General features: G+C 38.5%; 1 protein-coding gene across 1 annotated transcript; it reads right to left on the bottom strand.

Annotated features, from left to right (window-relative positions):
- Window positions 1–13665: 13665 nt before the first annotated feature.
- Window positions 13666–19081, bottom strand: RB195_003158 (uncharacterized protein; the record flags this gene model as incomplete). The annotated part of the gene is made up of 2 exons (XM_064200701.1): window positions 13666–13911; window positions 18917–19081. The coding sequence occupies 2 exons, from the start codon at window positions 19079–19081 to the stop codon at window positions 13666–13668; spliced, it is 411 nt and encodes a 136-aa protein (XP_064056582.1).
- Window positions 19082–23449: the final 4368 nt, after the last annotated feature.

Raw genomic sequence — 23449 nt, 5'->3', positions numbered from 1 at the left:
ATGAAACCTATACAAATAAATATACATAGAAGAGCGTTCTAACTTCCCTCTTAGGAACTGAAGCCGTTTCTTTTACAACAACTATGGAGAGGTGGGCGGAACCACCCCTGATCCTTATTCATCTGCAACCTCTCTAGCTTTTCCAGCGGGTTTCCTCATCACGTTAGATTCGTGGAATGCTGCCTTTAATTATGATTAGTTGTGAATCATTGTTCTACTGGCGTAAGTTTACAAACACACTGGGGGTGAGATCTTCTATAGAAGCTAGTTTGGAAATAGTTTGCCGCTGTGAAAATACGTTGGTTTGAGAAGAACAAATATGATAAACAAATAACATAAGGAGAATCAAACGGCTGCATTCCAACTCGTCTACAACTGGACGTCATTCCTGATCCGTGATTCAATCTAGTATTAGAGCTAAGCTTGCTGGAAAAGAACCTATGTTAAAGCAGTCAAATCAGGAAACACAATAACAAGTTCCATAATTCAATGCTGAAAAATGTTGAATTGGACAAGATTCAAACTGTGCAATGGCGGTGTACTAAACGACAGGAATTAAATATAAACAATAAATATTCGCTATAAATGGTCTCATTTCAAGGAAAAAGATCTACGTATAGTAAAATATATAAAATATATATAAATATATAAAATAATAGATGAAGAGAAAGGTGAAGATGGACGTGAAGATGTAGATTTCACTCAATGAAAAAGAGGAAAGCGAAGTTCTTGAGTTCAGAACGAATCCAAGAACTCGTCATTCACAAATCCAAGATGACCGTACCCTAGAATCAGAACGATTGTATGCTGAGTAAAAATATAATCATTCATTCTTTTATCTGCGTGCTAACTGGAAATAAATAACGACTGCAAAGACAAGACTTCCACCAAGATGAAGAGATCTCATTCAAGAAATGTAGATAGAGTGTGATATAAAGGGTGGCGAAAAATTACGCGCGCCATGAGAATGTTATTTTATTTTTTTCCCCACAAACATAGAAATGTCTTATAAGACATAAACCAAATAATTTTATAATTACGGAGAATTTTCGAAGTGGCTGCCATCAGCTTTGGTAAACGCGTTATTTCCTTCTTTCATCGAATCGATGGTGCTAGAGACCATGAAGTGACGGGATAAAACCAATAAATAAAAAAAAAACCCTCGAACAGAAAAGTCTAGTGGGTTTGAGATCCGGGTTGTTTGTAGGCCACAAATCCTTCGCCAAAAAGAGCCGACTAAATTTACAAAAAAAATCCTCACATTCATATCAGAAACTTCTAAGATCTTCCTGGCGAGGCGTCACATTCGGAAAATAGTAACTTAGAAGTTTTTTAGAGAACGAAATCTCCACGAGTAACATTAAAAACACAAAAATGACAAGAGTTGAACCATAGGTACCGTAGTTTGGGAGAATTTGCTGCCCACTGGGCTATTCATAAATCTCATCTGCTCACACAAAAAAAAAAACAAAATAAACATTAACAGGAAGTGCTAGGATACATATATACAAATCGGAAAGAAGATAACAAGGCAATATATCACAATACTCACAAGAAGATACTGCTTCTGTTAGAAGTCTACCAAAGAAGTTTTAGAAGAATTCTATCACTATCCTTATTGTTCTTTCCCTGTCCACCAATTATGCCTTGTGATACGCCCAGGAAGAATACTCGACGAAAAAAAAAAACAGTAGTGGCGCGTCCACGTCTGTTAGAGCGACATTCCACACTTTTTCCCCTATCGTTAATGGATTCATCCTATGCTGGATGATAAGGTGGATATTGCACGTTTAAAGAAATTATTCGGCTTCAGCAGAAAAACTTCGTTATTCGATTAGAAACGATGAGTTCTAACATTCCACTAATCAAAGAAGGCAGCTGTTATTTGCCCTACAGCACGAACTGATTGGATTCTGCCTGAATCATTGCATTTTCAGAACAGAGGTTGTTCTTGCCCTTTCTGGATAGCTGTAGGACTATGAGAGCCTGGAAGATAGACAGATATGGAATCGACGCAGGAACTTTCCAAGTGAATGAGACAAAATACTCCTTTGGTTTGGGAAACGAAGAGGGAGCGAGTCTATGTTCAGCCGAGAAAAAAAAAAGATGCGTTGCAACAGACACATAGCGTTTAACGGTGGAAAAGTTTGGTGTTGTGAATGTATTATATAACAGATGTTTGCCTCCTGGAACAGCTTTTTTCCCTCGAAGAATTTGGCACAATCGATTTATGTACCGAAAAAAAAACAATGGTAGAAAGACAAACGGGAAATACTCGTTTACCTCGTAGGGATAAGCTCTGAACAACCTTTAGCGTATACACTCCGTTAAAAAGATCTGTTGAACCTTCCTTTCTCGATTTACAGCGAGATTTCCTACAGAATCTACCTATTCGACGTCTCTCCATAGTCTAGGAAGGTTGATACAGCGTTAACTACTTGACAACAGCAACTGACCCGAGTACCCGCTCAGACTCACAGTGTCCGGCAGTTTCCTGCAGCAACGAAACGGAGAGTTGTTACCAAAGATTCCATGCTCCTTTTGGGTGTTTGACGTGTTTATGTTGCGCTGTGAAGTTTTACGACGCAAGAGCACCTTTTGCAATATCTAGGCTTTGTTGAAGGAAAATGAGACACTGCGAGTCCATCATTTTTGTAGAGTCCTTTATTCCAAAGTTGCATAAATCCGTGCAAACACCTACTTTGATAAAAGGATAAAGGATAAAGTCACTGGCGTATCAATCCACCTGGGATGCGCCAACGCGTTTAACTGGAATTCGTAATCTTTGAGGTTTCGGAACGCGTGTTTGCCTATACAATGACTTGCGGGGGCCAGCCGAAAATCAAGTCAGCGTTTTTATCCTCAAGTCTCAGACAAGTCTGGTACCAATTTATCGAACCCGGAGGAAAGAAAGGTTTGGTTTGCACTGGGGCGGTTTCGAACCCTCGACCGTGTGGCTATAACGGACCTCTAACCGACTGCGCCACACACGTCCAGCTGCTTCGGTAGTAGTTAGCATTTCACGGAATCTGACGTAGCACATTTATCTTTATCAATATAATGATGACGTTCAAGTCATTTCTAGTCAGTGTTCTATTTTATTTGCTGACTAGGAAAAAATAATTTGTCTAGTACTTCAAAATATGTCTTCAAATTGCGGGGGCATCAAAGGCATATAGATGTAAAATCAATTTTGAATATTCTCTAGATGTTTAAAAACTATGACAAAATTACCACAAGAAGAAATCGATGAAATTTTCCATCATAGCGGATTTTTTCTGAAAATAGAGCAAATGAAGCCTAGCTAAAAAAAGGAAATTTTGAATCTATGGTTGAACGAGAACTGCTTCTGGTTCAAATTGTTATCGATGACTGAAGGCAAGCAAGGAAAGCGTCACAAGAAGTCTGAAGTCCGACGTTAGCCGGGCCTTCAGACTGGTACATAATAATAGTTACGTCTATGCATTTTCTTTATGTTAAGAAAGTGAGTGGGAACTCGCGCATGTTACGGATAATCATTTCATTGCTGAGAAACATCTTGCCTAAGTCAAAGACACGGAATTCGATCATCATGAAGCTAGATGAGACACAAAAAAATCAAATGAGACCGATATTGAGACGACAGTAACAAATTCATAGAAAGTGTTTGTAGTTAAAGACAGGATAAAGGATAATGTTTCTGGCGTTAATCAATCTGCTTCGGATGCACCCCCACGTTCACTTCAATTCAGAATCGTCTGAGGTTTACGAACGTGCAACTGGCCTATACAAGACAAGTCTGGTACCAATTTATCGACCCCGGAGGGATGAAAGACTTGGTGAGCACTAGGGCGAATTCGAACCTCCGATCGATCGTGCAGGGAGCGGAACCTCTAACCGCTACACAACACCCGCCCCCGTTAAAGACAGGGTATTATGAAACTGATGATGTTTGGGTTTCTGTGGCAAGTGCACAGTTCGGCATGTAGATTATGATTATGAGCGTGGTCCCGCTCAATTCTCCCCAGTGGTCTGGAAATCAGAAAAAAGAAGAGAATTTCTAGTTTCTACGATGTACGTTACGCCCCACTTGTGTAGGTTTACATGCACGATTCTCTCAGCACCCTATTCAGTGGTTTTACCTAAATAGGTTGATTAGAAAACCTCACTGATCCCCGACCGCCAGTTCGTAGATGCGGCGCGTGTACGAAGGTGGAGCTAACGTTTTCACGTTCTCTGTAGGAACTAACTCCATTTTCCACGTGGTTTTCCAGGACCATTGCGGGGGATTGAGCGAGGCTACGTTCATACCTGTAATTTACACTCGAAGCTCAATATTTGCCCACGGATACTCCAACATAGTCAGTTTCGTGTTACGCAGCCTTTAGGAGAACACTAATTCCAAGACGATGCGGGTGTGTCAGAATAAATTGTCTACTGTACTTGTGTGGTAATCCATGATCAAGCGAACTGAAAAAGACCTAGACTCGACTGTAGTCCTGCCATTGCTCTACAGACGGTTTCGTTCGTTTTCAGCGGCGACCTTTTAGCTGAACTGACTGTCATAATACAAACAAGCTTCCAGGTATAGGAAATCGAGCGTCTCCCACGACGGAACGCTGGTGCATCTGTGCCTATGACGGGTTGGTAGTGTGCAGGATTGATAATGATTTGAGATAAGTTCTCAATGGCAAAAATAGCCATAGTTTGGCGCCTTCACCTTTTGTTGTGTATAAAATCAAGATACGTGAACTTAGTACAAATCATAACAAGCGCGAATTTGTAATAATTCATATGAGTGATTTTATCGCAGGTACGTCTTTTATTTATTTATTTATTTATTACGCTCAAAGGCGTGCCCAGAGTAAGAGGCAAGGAATGAACACAAATAAACAATGGGAAATCTAGCAACGAGAAGAGTAGAATGAGAATAAGCAGAGAGTGGAATTAAAGGAACTATAAAACAAAGTCTTTTAAGACGTTTATGTGGCTCACTACAAAATCTGCGTCAAAAACAGATAAGGTCAGAAATTCCTTTTAGAAACAGAAACAGATCCGAATACGTCTTTACTCGCTAAAGACATCCAGTAAGGAGTAGCCGGAAGTTTATGCTAAATAACAGCGCCCACCGACAACGTAGAGATTGGTACAGTTCTAGAGGTTCGTGGGCTTCGATTATTAATAGGGTATGTTAGCTGCAATGGGGCTACTTCTTAAGTCGTTTCGGTAATTGAAATAGATGAAATAGGGATAGTTTCGTCATGTTAAATCTTTATATTAATGAGATAACCAACGGAAGAAGGAAGAAATTAAATTACGCATTTACCAGTTGTCACCCAGTAAGTCACTGCATGCAATCTTATGAGATTCCAACTGCATCAAACTAAACTCGTTACGATTCCCTACTCATTCCTTGAAATCGTCAGCAAAAAAATTCATGACACTATGTGTGACAGGCAGAAAATTTTTGAAATTTATAATGTCTTTTTTTGGAATACGATGGTTATTGCAGACTTTCTGACATTATCTTCTCTTCTAAAGTTATGGGGAACTTCGGAGTGCAGTTCCCTCTTCACGACGGAAGGAGCACGTTAGAAAGAGAGGGTACACTTTGGCAAAAAATTGCGCTATGTCTGTACCGTTCCATTGCTTTGGAAATGAATCTACAGTTAAAGTCTTCGCGGTTAAAATTTGGTTTGGCACTGAACTAAAGTTTCATGCCAAATAGAGTCGGAGCCAAAACAGCACGAAGCTCGTAGTGATTGTGTTGGAAGCGATACGGAGGAACGTAGTGGTTAGAATCGAGGTGGGACCGTCGCGAGCTGTAACGATGAGTGGTGCTAGGAAGGGTCCGCTTGGTTTTAACCGCAAAGCGCCTCCACTCTCAGCACAGCCGCTTACGCAACTGCACCGAGCGTAATATTGTTATGACAGAGTCTTCACTGCACTGATTCTTCCCACGCTTGATTTTGCCCGTTATTTCCCGTCCAATCATTACGGTTCTACATTGGTCCGTGCTCACATTTGTTTGCACGACCGTAATGCGCTCGCAACATATAACACACTTTTTCTGCTGCCACATATCCTCGCCGCGCTCTGCTATGCTTAATCACAACCTGGGCTGAGAAGTAGATACCAGAGCTTAAATGTAAAGTAATTGCTCGCAAACACTCCACAATTCAGCCTCAACCTCTAGTATAGGCTTCTTTTGCGCACCCTGTTTTTAAATACACATGACAACATTTGTATAGAATGTGGTGGGAACAAAGTGTTTTTGTAACGGTCATTAGTCGATGATTAAAGGTATCACCCCACAAATCTGAGGTGGTACGGATTTCAAGTGAAATATTCGTATACGGAATAGTAGATTATGGAGAGGATTGTGATTCCGTTCATTTCTTTCTAACTGCCGTAAAAAACGTAAATTGTCTGCAAAGAGGAAGATGCGGCGCTTGCACAAGGCTGGCGCGCTCCAGTCGAACTCCTTGTAGAAAATAGTGCACCGGAAAGCTCGAAGCCGTATCTTCCGGGCCGTTTTTTACGGCAATTAGGAAGAAATGGACGGAATCACCCCTTCTCCATAATCTACGATCCCGTATACGAATACACCTGAAATCCGTATCAACTCAGATTCGTGGAGTGATGCCTTTAAAACAGGATAAGCGTGCGTCCGTGTTACGGCCCATTTTCCGTCCCAAAGGATTTCATTTTTAGTTGCTATTATAGAGCTGCGGACACTAGAAGATCGTTAGTGTATGATTGTTTTGTTGGAAGAGCCGAGTAGGGAACGGCGACTAAGCGCGAATTCCGCTAGAGGTTCAATATTAATCGAATTCACTTTGTTCCTGCGCGTGACACATTATGTAAGTTTTCGTTCATTAATTATTAAAATGCTATGTCCTTATCTATATTTTCCTGTCAATAAATGTTGTTTAAGCGATAGGTAACAATTTTATTATTATTTCAGCGACACTTGGTTCAGGCTCCACACCCTGAATATGTTCGCCATTATTTTGTTGGAGTAGTTCAAAGTGCGTACAAAGTGTGAGCATCATGCAGAGGAGGTATGTGAATAGCTAAAGAGTCAGTTCGAAATAGAGAGTCAGGTTTGTCATGCACATATAGGTACCTCTGACTGCATAAGGGTTCCAAAATTATTCTGTTCCATTTTTGAAGCATAAGTAATTGTACATATATGATCTGCAAAAAAGCTCTTTTATTACAGCTTTAATTTTCTGTACATACACATGAAACACTAATAGCTAGTACTATAAATTAATTAAGATAGTGTTAGAAATTTTGCTGTATTAGCCTCCCCTTCTCTTTCTCTTTATTAATGTCGCTGATGATCTTGTCGTAGTTAGCATTGTTTTGATGATCCAATTCAGTCTGGCCCGGTTTCAAAGGTCGCCCTAAGATCGCTATCAGAAGTCTTGCACATTTAACTGAAGAACTCAATTCAATGAAAAAAATTGAAGGAATTTTGGGCGATATGCTAGTGAGAGTGGTGGAAACTATCCAAGAGCGGCTCCAAATGCATGTCAGTATTCAAGAAGTATACGTATACGAAAGGCTTAGCTCTCAGCTTCTCACCGTCTTCATGCCAAAAATCGATGTGTATTTTGAGATGGAGTGGTGATCTCAGTCTCAAATATCTTCGCTGGCAGTTCGTTGCATCAACTCTATGTGGTGATTTTGCAGGGAAAACGTAAAAGAGGTGATAAAATCGATGGGCATCCAACTTCCGAATCACAAAAGATGTTGAAAAATTGACTTTGGAAGGTAGATAGCTCTTTAGAGTGTTTAAAATTGTAATCTGCGTACGTTAAACCGTGTTTGTGAACTTTTTCCCGTCCTTATGCCAGAAATAGATCGATGCTGACAATAACTCGATAACTGCCTGGAAGCATTGTCGAAATCATTAAGACATTTGCAGTCAATATTCTGGAGTACTGTAAATGGAAAGAAGAATTATATAAAAAAATCATTGCTAAAGGAGCTCATAAGTGAGGCATGATTAAGCTGGCTACTTATTTTTTTTACTCTGAAGAAAACAGACGTTTTTAAGCTAGGAAACGCCTTTTCTCTGAAGCCTCACGTAAGAGTCAGAAGAACCTCACTAACTAATGCACTCTACTAACCTTTCATGGTACATCCATGAAAGATTACGATGTTCCTACATGAATTAATCGTTCAACTACACTGGGTCGGATTTTTTGTTTTCTTACTACAGGGACTCAGACACAATCCCTTCACTATCCGCTCATTCATTTGCGAAGGCCAAACCTACCCAGAAAGGAGATTAGTACTGATAAGTAATACAAGCGGAAAATGGTATGAGGAGTTACTTTTCCGTGACCACATTATTAGTTCAGTTAGGATCAAAACAAGGAGTGCCAACGACTAGCAGCAAACCTACTAAATCTTAGGAATACCCTTCCCTACGCATGGGCAGGACCACCCTTCGTTTGGATGTATATCAAAAGCCATTTCTCTAAACCCTCAAAACTACTATAACTGCTTTGGGTTTACAAAAAGCAAAATAATAACCGCTCAATACACCATTAATAACTTTGATAATGAGAAGAAATGATCAGCATCTAGTGATTATTACTCTATATGCAAACTATTTAACTCCAGAAATAAAATTCGAATATGCGGGCGGGAAAGATTGCCAATGGCAAAGTAATACGGTAGCTCTCCCGCGTCCGCCGCAGTATGTAAGGGTTGACTCCTGCAGTCGACTTCCAGTTTCTTTTTTTTTCTTGCTTTGCGTGTTTTGCGTTGTATTGTCGCATTCTCGTATTCGAGCGCCCAAACCGCATATCACTTACCACTTGAAGCCAAGAACCACTAACCGCATAACCATCTTGACATGGCCCGATCGATTACAGTTGTCATCTGTTGTGTCTTGTATATTTTATGTTGTTGCTTTGTATTGGTGCATCGAGGAAGAACCGCATTGTGATATTTGTGTACCACCTAATGCCACTTACCATTTGTGTTGTGGCCAAAGGAAAAGGGTGCAGCTCCGAGGCACTTGAAGGGGGAGCCGAAGCGGGAAAGGGACCTTGGAGCGATCCTGCAGTCTTCGCGGGGGTTAGGCCGCCATACAGTGGGTAGCCCAGTGAGCACCTCTAGATACCGGCAGTCGGCTCTGGGTCCTGCCCATCGATGCTTACAGCTCCTCCTCGGAGCGGATGGGGGACACGATACTCACAAAACTCACTACACTAATTGTGATACAAAAATGTAGTTGCTGTAAGGGATGATTTACAAATATAATAAACTAATTTCTAGTATGGTTTTCAATTACAATGAAGCAATTAAAATCTAGATATATGATTTGATTTGAAAAAACCAAGTGAAGAACCACGTATCTGTACAAATATTCTACCTTACATACCAACCTTATATTGATGAATTTCATAAACACAACAAGAGGAGATTTGAGATTAGTAAAAGAGACCAATTTAAGGTATTTTCTTTAAAAAAAAAGGTTCTAAGTACAGGAATAAAATAGGAACAAAAAAAGTCAGCATAATTAATACTTATAACAAAGTTAGTGAAAATATTGTTGAAATTTTCAAAAGAAAAAATAAAAGAAAAACTTGAATAGAGTTTGAAATACTTTCGAACAGAATTCAGAAAAAGAATTATAACGATAATAGAAACATCATAAAGCACAATAACACAAGTAGAGTTTATGACAATTTTTCCCAAGGTAATAAAATTCAATAATATTAAAGCGCAATCTAGAAGTCTTTTCAGCTGACTTTACAGATGTGTTCACTAGTTTAAGACATGCACTTATACTCAAGATTGTTACTGAATTTTTGAACCTATTATATGAAGATTCTAACAAATTCTCTTGAAATTTGAAAGAACCAAAGTATTTCATGCTAATAAAACCTCTTACCAAAATCACAAATGTTATCGTATTATTGATATTATATATAACATTGATGATCTCTTAAAAACAGCTATACATTTTCGAATAAGTGGTATGTAAACAAAAATAAGGTGTTCCTCAAGGAGGTAATTTCAGCACTTTACTAGCGGGTATCATTCCAGCTAATATGGAATCAAACTATTCAAAATCTTTCACCGAAAGAAGATGTGATGTTTTTATACCCTACCTAATGTTTGCTCAAACATAGAATTTTTCACCAGCAAACGTATAGGAACAAAAAACCAATTTTCCAGCAATAACTATTCCCAAAACTTAATTTTTGCTAGTGTTTTCAAATGTTTATATAAAAACAAAGCTATTGTTCATGAATATTCACTAGTAGATAAAATTGAGCTTATTTGTAAATTTTTAAGTGATATAACTAATGGGCGAGTGCAGCGCAGTCGGTAGATTGTTTGTTGTAGCTATACTGCTAAAACATTGTTCGAGCTCGTCTCGGTACGAACTTGTCATTCAGCTGCTCTACTGGTATTCACTTTTTGGTAGGAAAGGAACACTGACTTGTCACAATCATTGACCATATGACTCATTGAGGACGTAGAGACTGCATTCCTGGACCTCCCTCTATTTATCCGCACAAAATTGCATAACTTAAATGGACTGATTTGCTTCTAAGCTCTATCTATACCTACTGGTCTCTGCAATCAATAATTAGCAAACCTATGTGTTCTGCTTTTGCCTCGAACGGTAGTTGACGAGCCCCATTGTTAATTTTCAAAACCTTTGGTTTAGTTGCGCAACTGAGCATCGCAAATGCTAAAGTGTGAATTTGCGCTCATGCTTTCTATTCTTTTTGTTCTTAGTTTTCTATGTTTTCTTGTTTTCTGTTTTCATATCCATTTGATTTTGTTTTCGCTCTAATGTTCTTCTTTTCTTTCCTTCTCTGCTGACTATCCTCAGGCGAGGCTAATCTAAAGTGAATCGTTTAGGTAGAGGCAAAACGACCCACCTTCTCAATTTTGAACTCCATCGTCTTTCCTTGTAATGTTTTAATGCTTAATAAAAGCGCGACGTTTCTATCGTGGCACAAATATAACGCAAATGATCATCAGGTGATTTCCTACTATTGAGAGCAACGCCATGCGGGACTTATGCGGCCACCAACACGAAGGAGGTGTTGAGCGAGGGAATCGCTACCACCAGCAAGTTGTCCGGCAGAAAAAACCAACTCAACATCAATGGAAAATCCTCTTTTGGTTTTGTGAGGATCGTTCTGTTGCGAGCCGCTAAACGGCAACCGGACGGTCCGAGAAAAGCCAACAAGACGTACCGCCGTTCACTTCATCCGCGACAACGCGTGGCAACATATCACTCTAGCCAATCCCCGCCAATTGAGGCCTTGGATTGAAAAGTATCCAGCTTATTTCTTAGATCTCGTTCCATCTTACTCCACTTCTCCCGAGTCCTAAAGGATTTTCTGAGGCAGATCTGTCTTTTCACTGACCTAAAACTCGCTGTTGAGTTGCTCTCTGGGTCTCAGTCTTCTAGTTTCTTAACCCAGAGAATTGCAGCTCACTCGAAATGTAGAGAACTGAGACACTCGTGGCTAATACATCTACGGATAGTTATCAATGCGTGATTGAGAAACTATGAAATTGTGAATGGTATGCGTCTGTGAAAGCTAAGTACACAACTTATCATATTTATTTTCAGCATCGCTGACTACCACCATGGACCAAGTTTGTTCATTTCCTTGGGAGTGGAAAAAATCAAACTATCAGAAGAGAGTAAGATGCCTCTTGCAGGGTTCCATCTCGCCCCTCATTGCCTTGTTCCTCATCACAGGTCACTCCAATGCTTTTGAACAAGTTGCTTGGTGCTGCTTGGTTCCCCGTTCAAATGTTTTTTCTTTCAATAGTCTAGTTGCATACCTTTGGTTCTCCGCATGTGTTGCGAACGCATGAAGGGCATAGCCAGCTTTAAAGGCATCACCCCGCGAATCTGAGGTGGTGCAGATTTCAGGTGGAGTATTCGTGTACAGGATGGGAGGCTACGGAGAGGGAGGTGATTCCATCCATTTCTTCCTAATTGCCGTAAAAAACGGCCCGGAAGATACGGCTTCATTCGTTTTGGCGCACCATTTTGTACAAAAGGTTCGATTGGAGCGCGCCAGTCTTGTGCGGCGCCGCATCTCCCGGGCCGTTTTCTACGGCAATTAGGAAGAAATGGACAAAATCACCTCCCTCTCCGTAGTCTCCCATCCCGTATACGAATACTCCACTTGAAATCTGCACCACCTCAGATTCGTGGGGTGATGCTTTTAAGAATAGTTGGACCGTTACGCAAGGGTGCGATACTTGACCGTAAGTCAGTCAACAGTACAACGCAATATGGAGATTGCGAATTTTTTACTAGTCGTATAAGTACAGTCGTAAGTATAAGTTGTACTGTTTATTGTAGTAATTGTACAAGTAGTGTATTGTCGTACCAGTTGCTCTAGCGTTAAGAACTAATTTTATTTGATCGATTACGTCGTCATTTTTCAATCGCATTTGATCGCGAAGTTCTTTAATCATGTTGTTGGCTAGTAACAAAGATAGTCAGAGGTAGTTATTCGTACTTTGCATTACTTGTATAAGTTACAAGAATGAGTTTTTTTTAATTAAAAAATAGAATTAATACAAAACTGAGTAAAAACGACGTGACTTGTAGTGAAATTGTTAATTTGGTTGCGCTCGCGATAAGATTTTCTCTATCTCGACGTAGTGTGGGTTGGGAGCGAAATGAACTCATACAACACTTTGCTGAAAGCAGCCGTGTTACTTCACAACTCAGGTCGTTTTGACCCGACTGTTATAACAATCAAATGGCGGGAATATTTGAAAGTTTGCCTTACTATTTTCTATAACGGTCAAAGACTTAGCTGACAAGTTTAGAGAACATTTAAAACTATATAAAACTATATTTTCTTATTTTGCCAATGAGGATTTGGCATAAATTTTATTCATTTTCTGACGAGTTTGTCGAAACTTCAGTCCAATAAAAAAGTTTTACCTAAACCTCTTTGGCATAACAAGAAAACATAAATACACCATCAAATGCCGAGGTTTCAAGAAGAGAGGACTTGGAGATTATTCACTTTACTGACGTTTCAACAGTTTCGTCTTAATCGGAAACCTATATTTCGCCTGAGACACCAGGTATTCACGTCCCATTTAAAGAGACTACAACAAATAATTAAACAAAAAACTAGAAATCAGCGACGACCACTATTTTTAACAACTGCTTTGATCTTTAAAAGAAAGTTTTTAGATTACAACAAAACTCCGTGAGATACAGCGTTTATAAGCAGTGGCGTAACTACGAAAAGTTTTTTTTTTGATCGATGAATAATATATTTCGCAAAATTATCATGTTATAGTGCAGAATCGGGAACCAGGATCTATGAGAGAGCGACAATTGTCATTACCTTCATTCATGAACCTGGATTGAATCAAAACAAATAACAGTTAGATAACCAGGGACCTTTTTCTGGACAGCATCGCGAGGTTAAATTATAACATAGCTTATAAATGTAAGCATAGCATATAAATTTTAGTTCTGGACAAATGCGAGGCATGGGAGCCAGCTGCCTAAATTTGAATAGTAGTACAAAAATTGCTAGAACTAAGTCAGTGTTACAGTTTTTTCAAGGAAGAATCCAAATAACATAATTAAGAAGTGGTGTTAGTAGTGTGGTGGGCTGATATCTGAGTAAATTTTGGTTCGATCCTTCACTGGCGTTGCCTTTTTACATTTCTCCATTTTTCGTGTTTTTCTTTCGTGTCTTGTGACCAGTACTGTATCTCTACGGTATACAACTCCTTGATGCATGTAACGTGGTGAGAATGCGGCTCAATCACCAATGTTCGCAAGAACGTCGCGAGAATATACCAAGGTATCCTTTCCACTTCGTGGAGCAGAACCATCGAGATAAAAACGAAGGTGGTAAACAACATCACGGGTATATTGTCCAGTACCTAGAAGCGAGGAATGAAAGAACTTGAAGATTTGGAGTAGAAGATGCAAACGTTAAAAATTGAGGATGAACAAAAATCAGAGAAGAACGGGAAAAAGAGCAAGTACGAAAGAGAATTCTTTAATATTCTGGAGATCATGTGTCACCGGAAGAGAGGTTAGTTATTTTTGTACTTTCTGTAGTGCACCATCAACAATCCCAGGTTTGTTGAGGTGGAATCAGCTGGTAGCGCAACAGTGTCCCTCACAACGTCGGACTTTCACGGAGGATTCCAAGTCAAATGATTACTTTCGAGTAAAAACGGTGAAGTACTTCTGATTTCTTTCAATCCGACGAAGAATCATACGCTCAGCTCATGAATGAGAACAGGAAAATACGGTGTGGTTGTGTGATTGCGCAGTAACCGCAGTGCAATCGTAACGCTACAAACAAGATAAGAGGAGCAGATGGCAGTTACGGCAAGGAACGGAAATACTCCAACCCCTCATTTTTCTGCAATATTTAATGCAGTGTAACTTAATTGTGGTATTAATATTGTAACAGTGGAACTGTGGATACTGCAAGAACGAAATGGAGAAGGGATTATACAAAAACTACCATAGAGAACTAGTTTAGTTTTTTTGTAAATGATTCTAGAAAAATTACATCAAATTTAGTCACACAATGTAAGCGTTTACGAGTCCCGAAAAAAATTCAGGGCGAGTGGAAATAAACGAAGAAAAATTTCTATAGGCGATGGTACTTATGTCTGTTAGTACGATGTTAGCATTTGATTTGCACGGAATAAGAGCAAAGCAAATGTGGTTTAGGTGGAAAAAGTGGGTTAGTTGTAGCGGACACATTGCCGTCGATCGCTAAACATGCATACTACATAATATATGTATGTGAAACTTAAGGATAACTCTAGCAAATAGTTCACCGTAGCATTTTTATAAGGACCCAACAGTGAAAGTTCCTCAGTTTCGCCATTAAATGAATTACATAGCAGATATAGCATGGAATCGCTTATGTATGATGCTATGAATGTTTCAGTTAAGACTGGAAGATGACGTCTGATGCTAATATGCTTTGGATCCTGTTTGATTAGATCGCGTTAATTTGTCTAGTGTTTACGTCTATTTTAAAGAAAAACATTTCACGTCATAAGTCGAAAGTCGTCCATCATTCAACAAAAAATCTGTATACATTGGCATTTGCAGGAAAGAGCGGTCAAAAACACGTGTCCATAACATCTCATGCACCTTCCTCACCCCGTGTGTACTTCCGCTGCTGAAATCGCTGCCCAACGATGAAATGAGTTACTTTAGTTTAGGCCAACAAGAATGTTCTGGAAAAATCCGTTCTTCCTATTGTAGTAGACGAGTTTTTTCCCATTAGAGAAGTAAGTCTTATAAGAGAGACATTGAAAATCTAGTAGAAAATCCAGCTGAAAAAGGATTGCAGAAAAAAAAAGACGTGGATGTTCTAGATTGAAAAATGTTCTATATCTTAGGTTTAAAAAATCAAAAATTCAGAGTACCGGATTCTTTGTGGAATAAACCGACACTAACGTTTTAACCTGGTTAGCTGAAAATAATCTACATCAATCTACAACGGTAGCGACCCCTATGTTCTTCAACTTCCAGAGAAACATTATTTTAGAATACAAAGACTTTGCTTCGAAAATGATAAAAACTAGCAGGAAATGAGAAATGGTTTTTGAAAAAGATTGAAGGTTTAAAATTGAAAAAATCATCATGGCGCAGAGGTGGTTACGAAGGTACCTTCCCGCATTTTTCTTGTAAAAGTTAACTATTAGTTCGCATGTTCAACCAGACAGTAAATCGCTTCGTTAACACTTTTCTAAAGTATATCAATTGCGAAGGAACAAAATACTGTACTACATAGATTTGAACTGGTCCGCATGCGAAAACAACTGCAATCTGAATCCGTATTTCTTGTCGTCTGCTAGTTATTCTCCGAGTAATGTGTATGACTTGTGGGAGCACCGAAGTATGCAAATTGTGTACAACGTGTACTAAGATACAACGAAATTTAACGGATGCATTGCTTTCGTTACATTTCGTTGTTTCCTGATACTGAACACAACGGTATTGGACCTACATAGACTCTCTAGCTTACAGGAATTGAGAAGAAAAAACATCATTTTAAAAAACATCGATTTCAATCCAAAGATATCAGAAGCAGCTAAGCAGTTTTGAAATATTCATCGGTTTTTCCATTCCTCTACAGTTTTTTTACAGTCTTTAGACCAATTCATTGCCTTAACGACAATACTTTTTTTACACTTGGGATCGACCAACACTAACGAGACCTTTGCTTCTTTCAGAGCCGATAAACTAATTATAACAAATATTATAGGTATAATGAAGCGATTGGGGTGGGTATGGCGTAATCGGTTAGAAATCCGTTTTAGCTGCACGGCCGATGGTTCAAAATAGCTGTAATGCCAACCAAACCTTTCATTCCTTCGGGGTCACTAAATCGGTACCAGACTTGCTTGGGAGGATAAAAACAGTGTCTTGATTATCGGGTAGCCCCGCAAGACATTGTATGGGCCAACAACAGTTCCAAAACGATTCAACGATTATGAATTGTAATAAAACGCATCGGCGCATCCCAAATGGACTGGTACGCCAGTGATTTTTATTTTTAATAAAACAATCAAGAATGATAAATGTGTTTCTCACATTCTCTGTCACAGAAGAATTTACTGCACCATAACGACCTTATTTAAGAGGCTACTCGAAAAACTATGGTATTCTCCACATCTATGGAAAAAAATAAACATATTTCCAAGTATGACCCGTAGATGGTTCCTAACATAAAATTGCATGTGGGCAACGTTGTGGTTAGGTAGAAAGCAGGGATATTTTTATGCTTAAGGATGAACACCTGCTAACTTCTGAAATAATTTTATATATTTCATACTTTTCAGAGGATAAGTGTAACGCGGACGGTAAGAATTTCGGTTGCGCTGTCGATAGCTCGAAACCGCCTTAGAGTCAAACAAACCTTTCATCTCTCTTGGATCCCTGAAATGGTATCAAATTTGCCCAAAAGGGTAAGGACTACTGACTTGATATATTGACTAGCTTGCGCAGGTCATTGTGTAGACTTATCTTTATAAAGCTAAAACGATTTTGAATTAGATTGGAATGTGTTGCGGGTTTCAAAGGAATTTATCAGCGTCAGGAGCAATATCTTCATTGCACTGGTATGGAAATGTTTCTATCAAGCGGAGAACAACTACAGATTTCAAAATGTAGTGGAATGTCCTTTAGTAAGCTCTTTTTCACTTCTTTTTTCTCTCTCTCTTTTTCTTTCTCTTCCTCTTTCTTTCTCCCCTCTTTCTTTCATTCATTCATTCATTTTTTTATCCTTCACAAAGGAAATAACACATGGTAAAACCGAGGGACAAAGACCTATTTTGACCTAAGATTGGTCATAGGATACAGGAAAGAGAAATGAAATCTATAAAACAGATAGAAATGTCTATGACGAACTCTCAAATTTAAAACAAAATAAAAGACAACAACATCAGATCCTCGAAAGTGAGGAAGGTGAAGGGATGCTTCCGTAGTCATCAGTTCTATCTCTTCTCAATGAACAGCGCTAATAAGTTTATATGAGGAAACTAAATTCCGTATGTAAGAACTGATCCGAAGACTGGACACCAAGATTGCCTTTAGCTTTTTATACATAATTCGATTTCCCAGAGAATCTTAGGATTTAGTCGAAGCGTCGTCGGAGTAAATGATTCTCACAGAAAGTTGAAACGTGTTCGATAGTGGCGGGGAAAGGGAATTGAAAGATACAGTACATATATGCATAGCAGAAATCTGCGATTTACCAAACAAGCGCTTAGAAATTGGCCGGACGTTCTCGTTCTCGAATAAACAAACAAAAATTTCTATCTGTGAATGAACTTTTGACTTTTGTACTTATAACACGCGTAAAAATAAATACTTGTAACAATAATAACACCTATGTACATATAACAATAATAAATGAATGAAGAACTAGGCAGAATTACCTGAAATATAAGAGAAAAATCCAGAAAGTATACAAATATAGTAGAAAAATCCTAGTAGAAAATCTATGAAATATAGAATCTAACATTAAACTAAACGGGTGCTGAACAGCTGAGAAATTCTAAGGATTATTCCGGATGAGTCGTTCATTTGAGGTTCCGAATAATATTTTAAAAAATGCGGATGCGGAACATCACGATCCATTCGTGACATCCTACAGAGACGTTGTGAGAAACACATGCAAGAAAACAGAAAACACGGCGTCGGGAAACACCGCCCACTTAAAATAGATTAATTTGAGAATAGACGCAATTCAACGGTTCCGTATACATTTGGACCGATCGAATCAAGTTATTCTTTCACATTTAATTTCAGAAGAAAAAAGGTTTCTCTCCAGAACTTCCGGATGAAGTGATAGAAATTGAAAAAAGAATCCAAAAATTGATTCGTTTTCGCACTACCAACTTCCGAACATACTTTGGTAACAGCAGTTGTTGGAAATAAGCACCTTTCAGAGATTTCAGAGAACGGAACGCAGAATTAACTCCTTTCGTTTCTTATTGGGCTTTAGACACCATTGAGTTACAGAAAAAATGTACTGTCGACACCCTCATTTTTTTTCTTGAAAATCAATCCTTAACTAATTTCGCAAAGCCATCAGAGGATACACGATGTATAAGATGTATCAATTCCTTGGAAATTTTATGAGGTTTAACTAGAACATTCTTTTTTTGGTATATTCCTATTATTTTGTGGTATTTTTTTCAAAATACACATAATAAGGAGGAAAAGCAGCTTAAAATCAGCACAACCACGCTTTCGCTTGTTCCCCTCCACGTTAGCCTAAATGGAGGAGGAAGGAGAGCGAAATGGATCGGTTGATCGCCCTTATTTCTGTAGGTGATCGAAAATACTGCATTGTCAGTCAATTATGAGTTATGAGTTAAATTTTGTGAAGAAAAATTTGACCACCTGCGTTCTCCACGCGAAAGGAGGACTTCTGCACGTGATCCGGGGAAAAGGAAATACTGGAGCTCCTGCTTGAACAAATCGATGAACAACGGAAGTGAAGGTGATCAGCATGATCGAAATCAAGTAGGCCTCACGCTCGTAGCCGCTCTCTTTAATTTCCCTCATTGAAAAATCACAAGAAGAAATAAAAGGAGAAGAATGGGGAATGAGTAGCGGTAGCGTCTTAAAGATGCACTGGTCAGCTCCTCATGCATTTCTTTAAAGAAATGAGAATTTTCACGGTGGCAAGTATAGACTGGCGATAGCCACCGCGTTCGCTGCCGTGAGGTGGCCGCTTGTGACCTCCTACCTCAAGATCTCCGTCACCTCTCATTGAAGGGACCAAATAATTCGTAGAACAGTGATAGTGACATGGAGCAAAACAAGTTCACATGAATAAAAGATGATCTGTGCACCCACTGACCAGATTTAGGTTTCAACCGATTGATCCAAATCGAAGATTGAAAATACAGAGAAGATTAACAGAAAAAAGGCAGAGCTCCTCGAGAAAACGACAATTCAAGGAAGTTCTACAGACAGATTGAGATAAAGGATAAGTTGGATAAATGATTTTGTCAATCCTGAGATGTTTGTTTATGTCTAAAAAGGAAAATCGAGCAAGTAGGAAACGCTGCGACCTGATGAGCGTAGGAAATGATTCACTGTAGACCTCGAAAGTGAATAACGTCGAAGCGAGTTAAGCGCAACGTTTGTGGGTGTTTTCCGAAGGCACTATGAGGTTTCACAAAAACGTTTTCGTGATCAAACACCAATCAATTTGAGCGATCTACACGACCGCAGTAGTGGGTGGCCGTCTGGCTACATCCTTAAAATACCTTGTGCCCTTGGGTTGTGTGATATTATTTATGAGCGAGACTACTCACTGGGAATTCAGGATTCTCTAGTGTTATGTAGTTCTATAATAGTATTCAGAGGAATACACAAGATCATAGCGTGCATCTTGTATCAATACGACAAAATTTGGAAGTCACTGTCTTATTTTTTGAATTATTTATGAATAAGAAAATATTAGATGAGATCCAAAAAAGAAAGAAAAAGATGCTAGAAGAAGGAAATAAAAATTTATAGAGTCGCCCTTCTGGGTCGCACGTCGAGCAAGTGAAGGTCCCATCGCGGGCGCAATATTACTTTGTTATATCATGTTATTGCTAGGTAATAAATGTTATACTTGAATACAGTGTGGTTGGGACCGAAACGAAATGATAGTGAACGAATAATCCATTATTGTAGGTGAATGAATGTTTATTTATGACATACTGAAGAAATTGCGTGAGAAAGGAGATTTGACATTTATCCTCAGCTCTGGATATTTGGTCATAACGTTCAAACGCACAAAAATTTGTTAGTTCGTGTCTCATGTTGGGAAATTTTGGAAAAAAAGGATATGTGTTATGACATTCTCAAACCACAAACATCAATACCACGTTTAGGTGAGGTTTTGAAAATCATCAGCGGGACGTGGAGAAAAAAGAAAATAGAGTTTAAAAAAAATGCACGACGTAAGGGAAATTTAATGAATTTCCATTAAAATTTAAATCGGATTCCAAAATTTGAACGCGTTCATCCCAAGATGTTTTGGCGGTGAACCTTTCTGGAGGTTTTCTCTGTTCCACTTGAATAATTGGTGGAAAAATAGCAAAGAAAATGAAGTTGAATTCGAATTCGAATAGCAGTATATAAATATAAGGCTACCCAATCAAATTTAATAAGCAATTTAACTACTAATCGATAGAAAAGATGGTTGAAGACCGTTAAAAAAGATACGGATGGTGGCAATTATCAACCGGATAAGAGGTGCAGAGTAAAACTGGAGTCGTGTAACTTTTTCGTAGTTTTAACCTCGAAACGAGTTGTGAAACTAGTCGCACTTCTAATTTCATTCAGGTAGAGGGCTCATTCGAAGCGGGTAGCTCTAATCGGCACCTTTTATCATGAAAGATCCATGTGAAACCGGATCGAATACAAATCCGTAACGTCGCTAACCGTGCAGGAGTTCTCCTAATTCAGGACAATGTGTGTCATATTTTCAAAACGATCCACAATTACAATTAATCACATGTAAAACTGATAGGGATGAGATAAAGATACGATTCTAGGAAAAAACAAAAACAGTCGCTAACGACTCTGTCTAACGCTTAGTGGTAAAGATCTGCCATCACAAACTACGTTAACTCCTCGAGTCACATCTTCTATAAATTTTTTGGTGAAAAAGTCTTTGTTGCGTTATTTCGCAGGCGCGCAAGCTAACGACAGTAGCAAAGGCTAGGATAAGTATGAAGGTAGGAAGTTAGTGCTTATGTAGGTAACTGATCTCCGTCATCGTAAGCCTGGGACCTACTATACTTATACGCGTAACAAAATTTACGAGACATGGCTACTCCTCGTCAGGTTTATCGACAAGTGGATACTCACAACACAGTAATACTCCCACTTTTTTCAATTCTAAATGAATTATTATATCAATTAGTCAAGCATCGTTGCACTGGTTGCGATCGCTGCGCTTATAACTGTGACTATAAACCCAACAAAAACCACATATATTTCAAGTAGAACTGGAAATACGCTGTGACATGTTCAGATCAGATGGTTGTACTATTTAATTATTTGTATGCACATCAAACGAGTAATTAAGAATCTTACTAGAATAACTGGAATGAATAAACGATTTAGAATGTTCTTCTAGGTAATGAGACATTAAATCTTCTGATATCATAATTGTATAAGTACAGAATTAGTAGAGTACAGTAGTAAATGACGGTCGTAACACGATCACCAACTGGACGAAACCCATCGCAACGATCACATTCCTCCCATATCAACTCGAAAAAATTAGAGAGGCCCAGAGTAATAGTTATTATAGAAGAACAAGCAATGGTCAGACCAGAGCCAGAAACTCAGTTCTAGCTCCAGTAGGTACTGCCCACTAAATTTATATCTACATTTACATTGTTATATATTTATTTGTATCTTTCCCTTACATTTCTTGTCAAAGTACATAGGTTCGCTGCGTTCTCTGGTTTCATCTAGAATAGTTTGAAACACAGATTTCTTTTTTTCTTTTCGTAGATTACAAGATTTCACGTAATCCTGGAATTGATGAAGTTTTCTAGCCGAAAATGGAAGAGTAAAGAAAAAAGAGGTAGGCAAATAAATACCAGAAGACAAAATTAATGGAACATTCTTATTTGCTCACAAAAATTTGATTTTTCACTAATTTAGTTCCACCTTAACAATAGTTACTCGAGGCTAAAGAATTATTTGCAAGGTTACAGTGCATAACTTGTAGCAGCACCTTCACAGTAATTCAGTAGCAATGCCTTAAGGCATGTTGAGGAGTGAATAAAGCGAATAAATTTATTTTTGAACCTTAGTATAGTATTTTTGAAGAAATACTTATTTTACTTATTAACAATATGTATCCTGAGATACGGAGGACAAACAAAGAACATTTTTCTACTCTTTAAACGATTAAGGGCTCTTCATGAACACGACCCCACCATGAACCGTTTCGGCGAGGTCACTTCTACGAAAAAAACATCTAGAAAACATCGAAGATTTGTGACAGAGCAATGGATAATGTGGAACAACAAATGGGACCTTCTAAGCAGAGAAAAGAAGCGAGAAGAAAAAAATAACAACCATGAGTCGATAGCAAACTATGAGCAAGGAGATCGCACACGATTATTCGAATGCGACGCACAAATGGAATGAGGGAAAACGTTAAGATCCATTCGTATAAAAAAGATAAAATGAAAGTCCGCGTTTCGAAAAATTCTTTTCAGAGCTTCATTTTTTTCCTGCAGTTGGTTAGTTTTTGTAACAAACCACAGCAGAAAAATCCTTTCAAATCAAGCTTAAAAAAGAAGATTATCATTTAAGAGAAGAAAATCAATTCAAATTTATCTGAACAGGTTGGACTGGGAAGCGATTCAGCGTTTTGTGAGGGTGATTTTTGTAGTCGCAGAAAGGAAGAAAAAACAAAAAAAAAAAGAAAAGAAAAATCTATTTGACTGTCCAAGAAGAATTAAAGCGAATCGGAGCGGCTGTTAAGCTGTCTAATAAAAGGAGTTTTGGAAAGGATAAAAGGATTTACTTACTAGAGTAGTAATTACTAACTGAATATAAGTTATAGCACGTAAGTGTGCTTAAGCTTAGGCACTTGGCATATGGGCAACATACATCCGGAATCTCGTAACGGGACTATTTGTTCTGCTATTGGGCCCGATTCAGTTTAATAACGATATAATTATGCATATATATTTATATATTTATGAAGAAGAGCAGACAGGAGTTTCGCAATTTCTTGCTCCGATTTTTTTTATCATTTGTTGGTTAAATCGAAGGCATCTAATTGAAAAATTATGTAAAAGTGCAATTCCGTTTAGAAAAAAGACAAAAAGAAAATATGTATGCAAGTTTAGATTTATTGAAAGCAGCGTGAATAAAAATTTAGAACTTTTTCAGTTCTGGATT

The sequence above is a fragment of the Necator americanus genome, chromosome IV (assembly GCF_031761385.1).
Source record: "Necator americanus strain Aroian chromosome IV, whole genome shotgun sequence".
NCBI classification, from domain to species: Eukaryota; Metazoa; Nematoda; class Chromadorea; order Rhabditida; family Ancylostomatidae; genus Necator; species Necator americanus.
The sequence above is the reverse complement of the archived record's forward strand: the minus strand, read 5'-3'. Positions and strand labels throughout refer to the sequence as shown.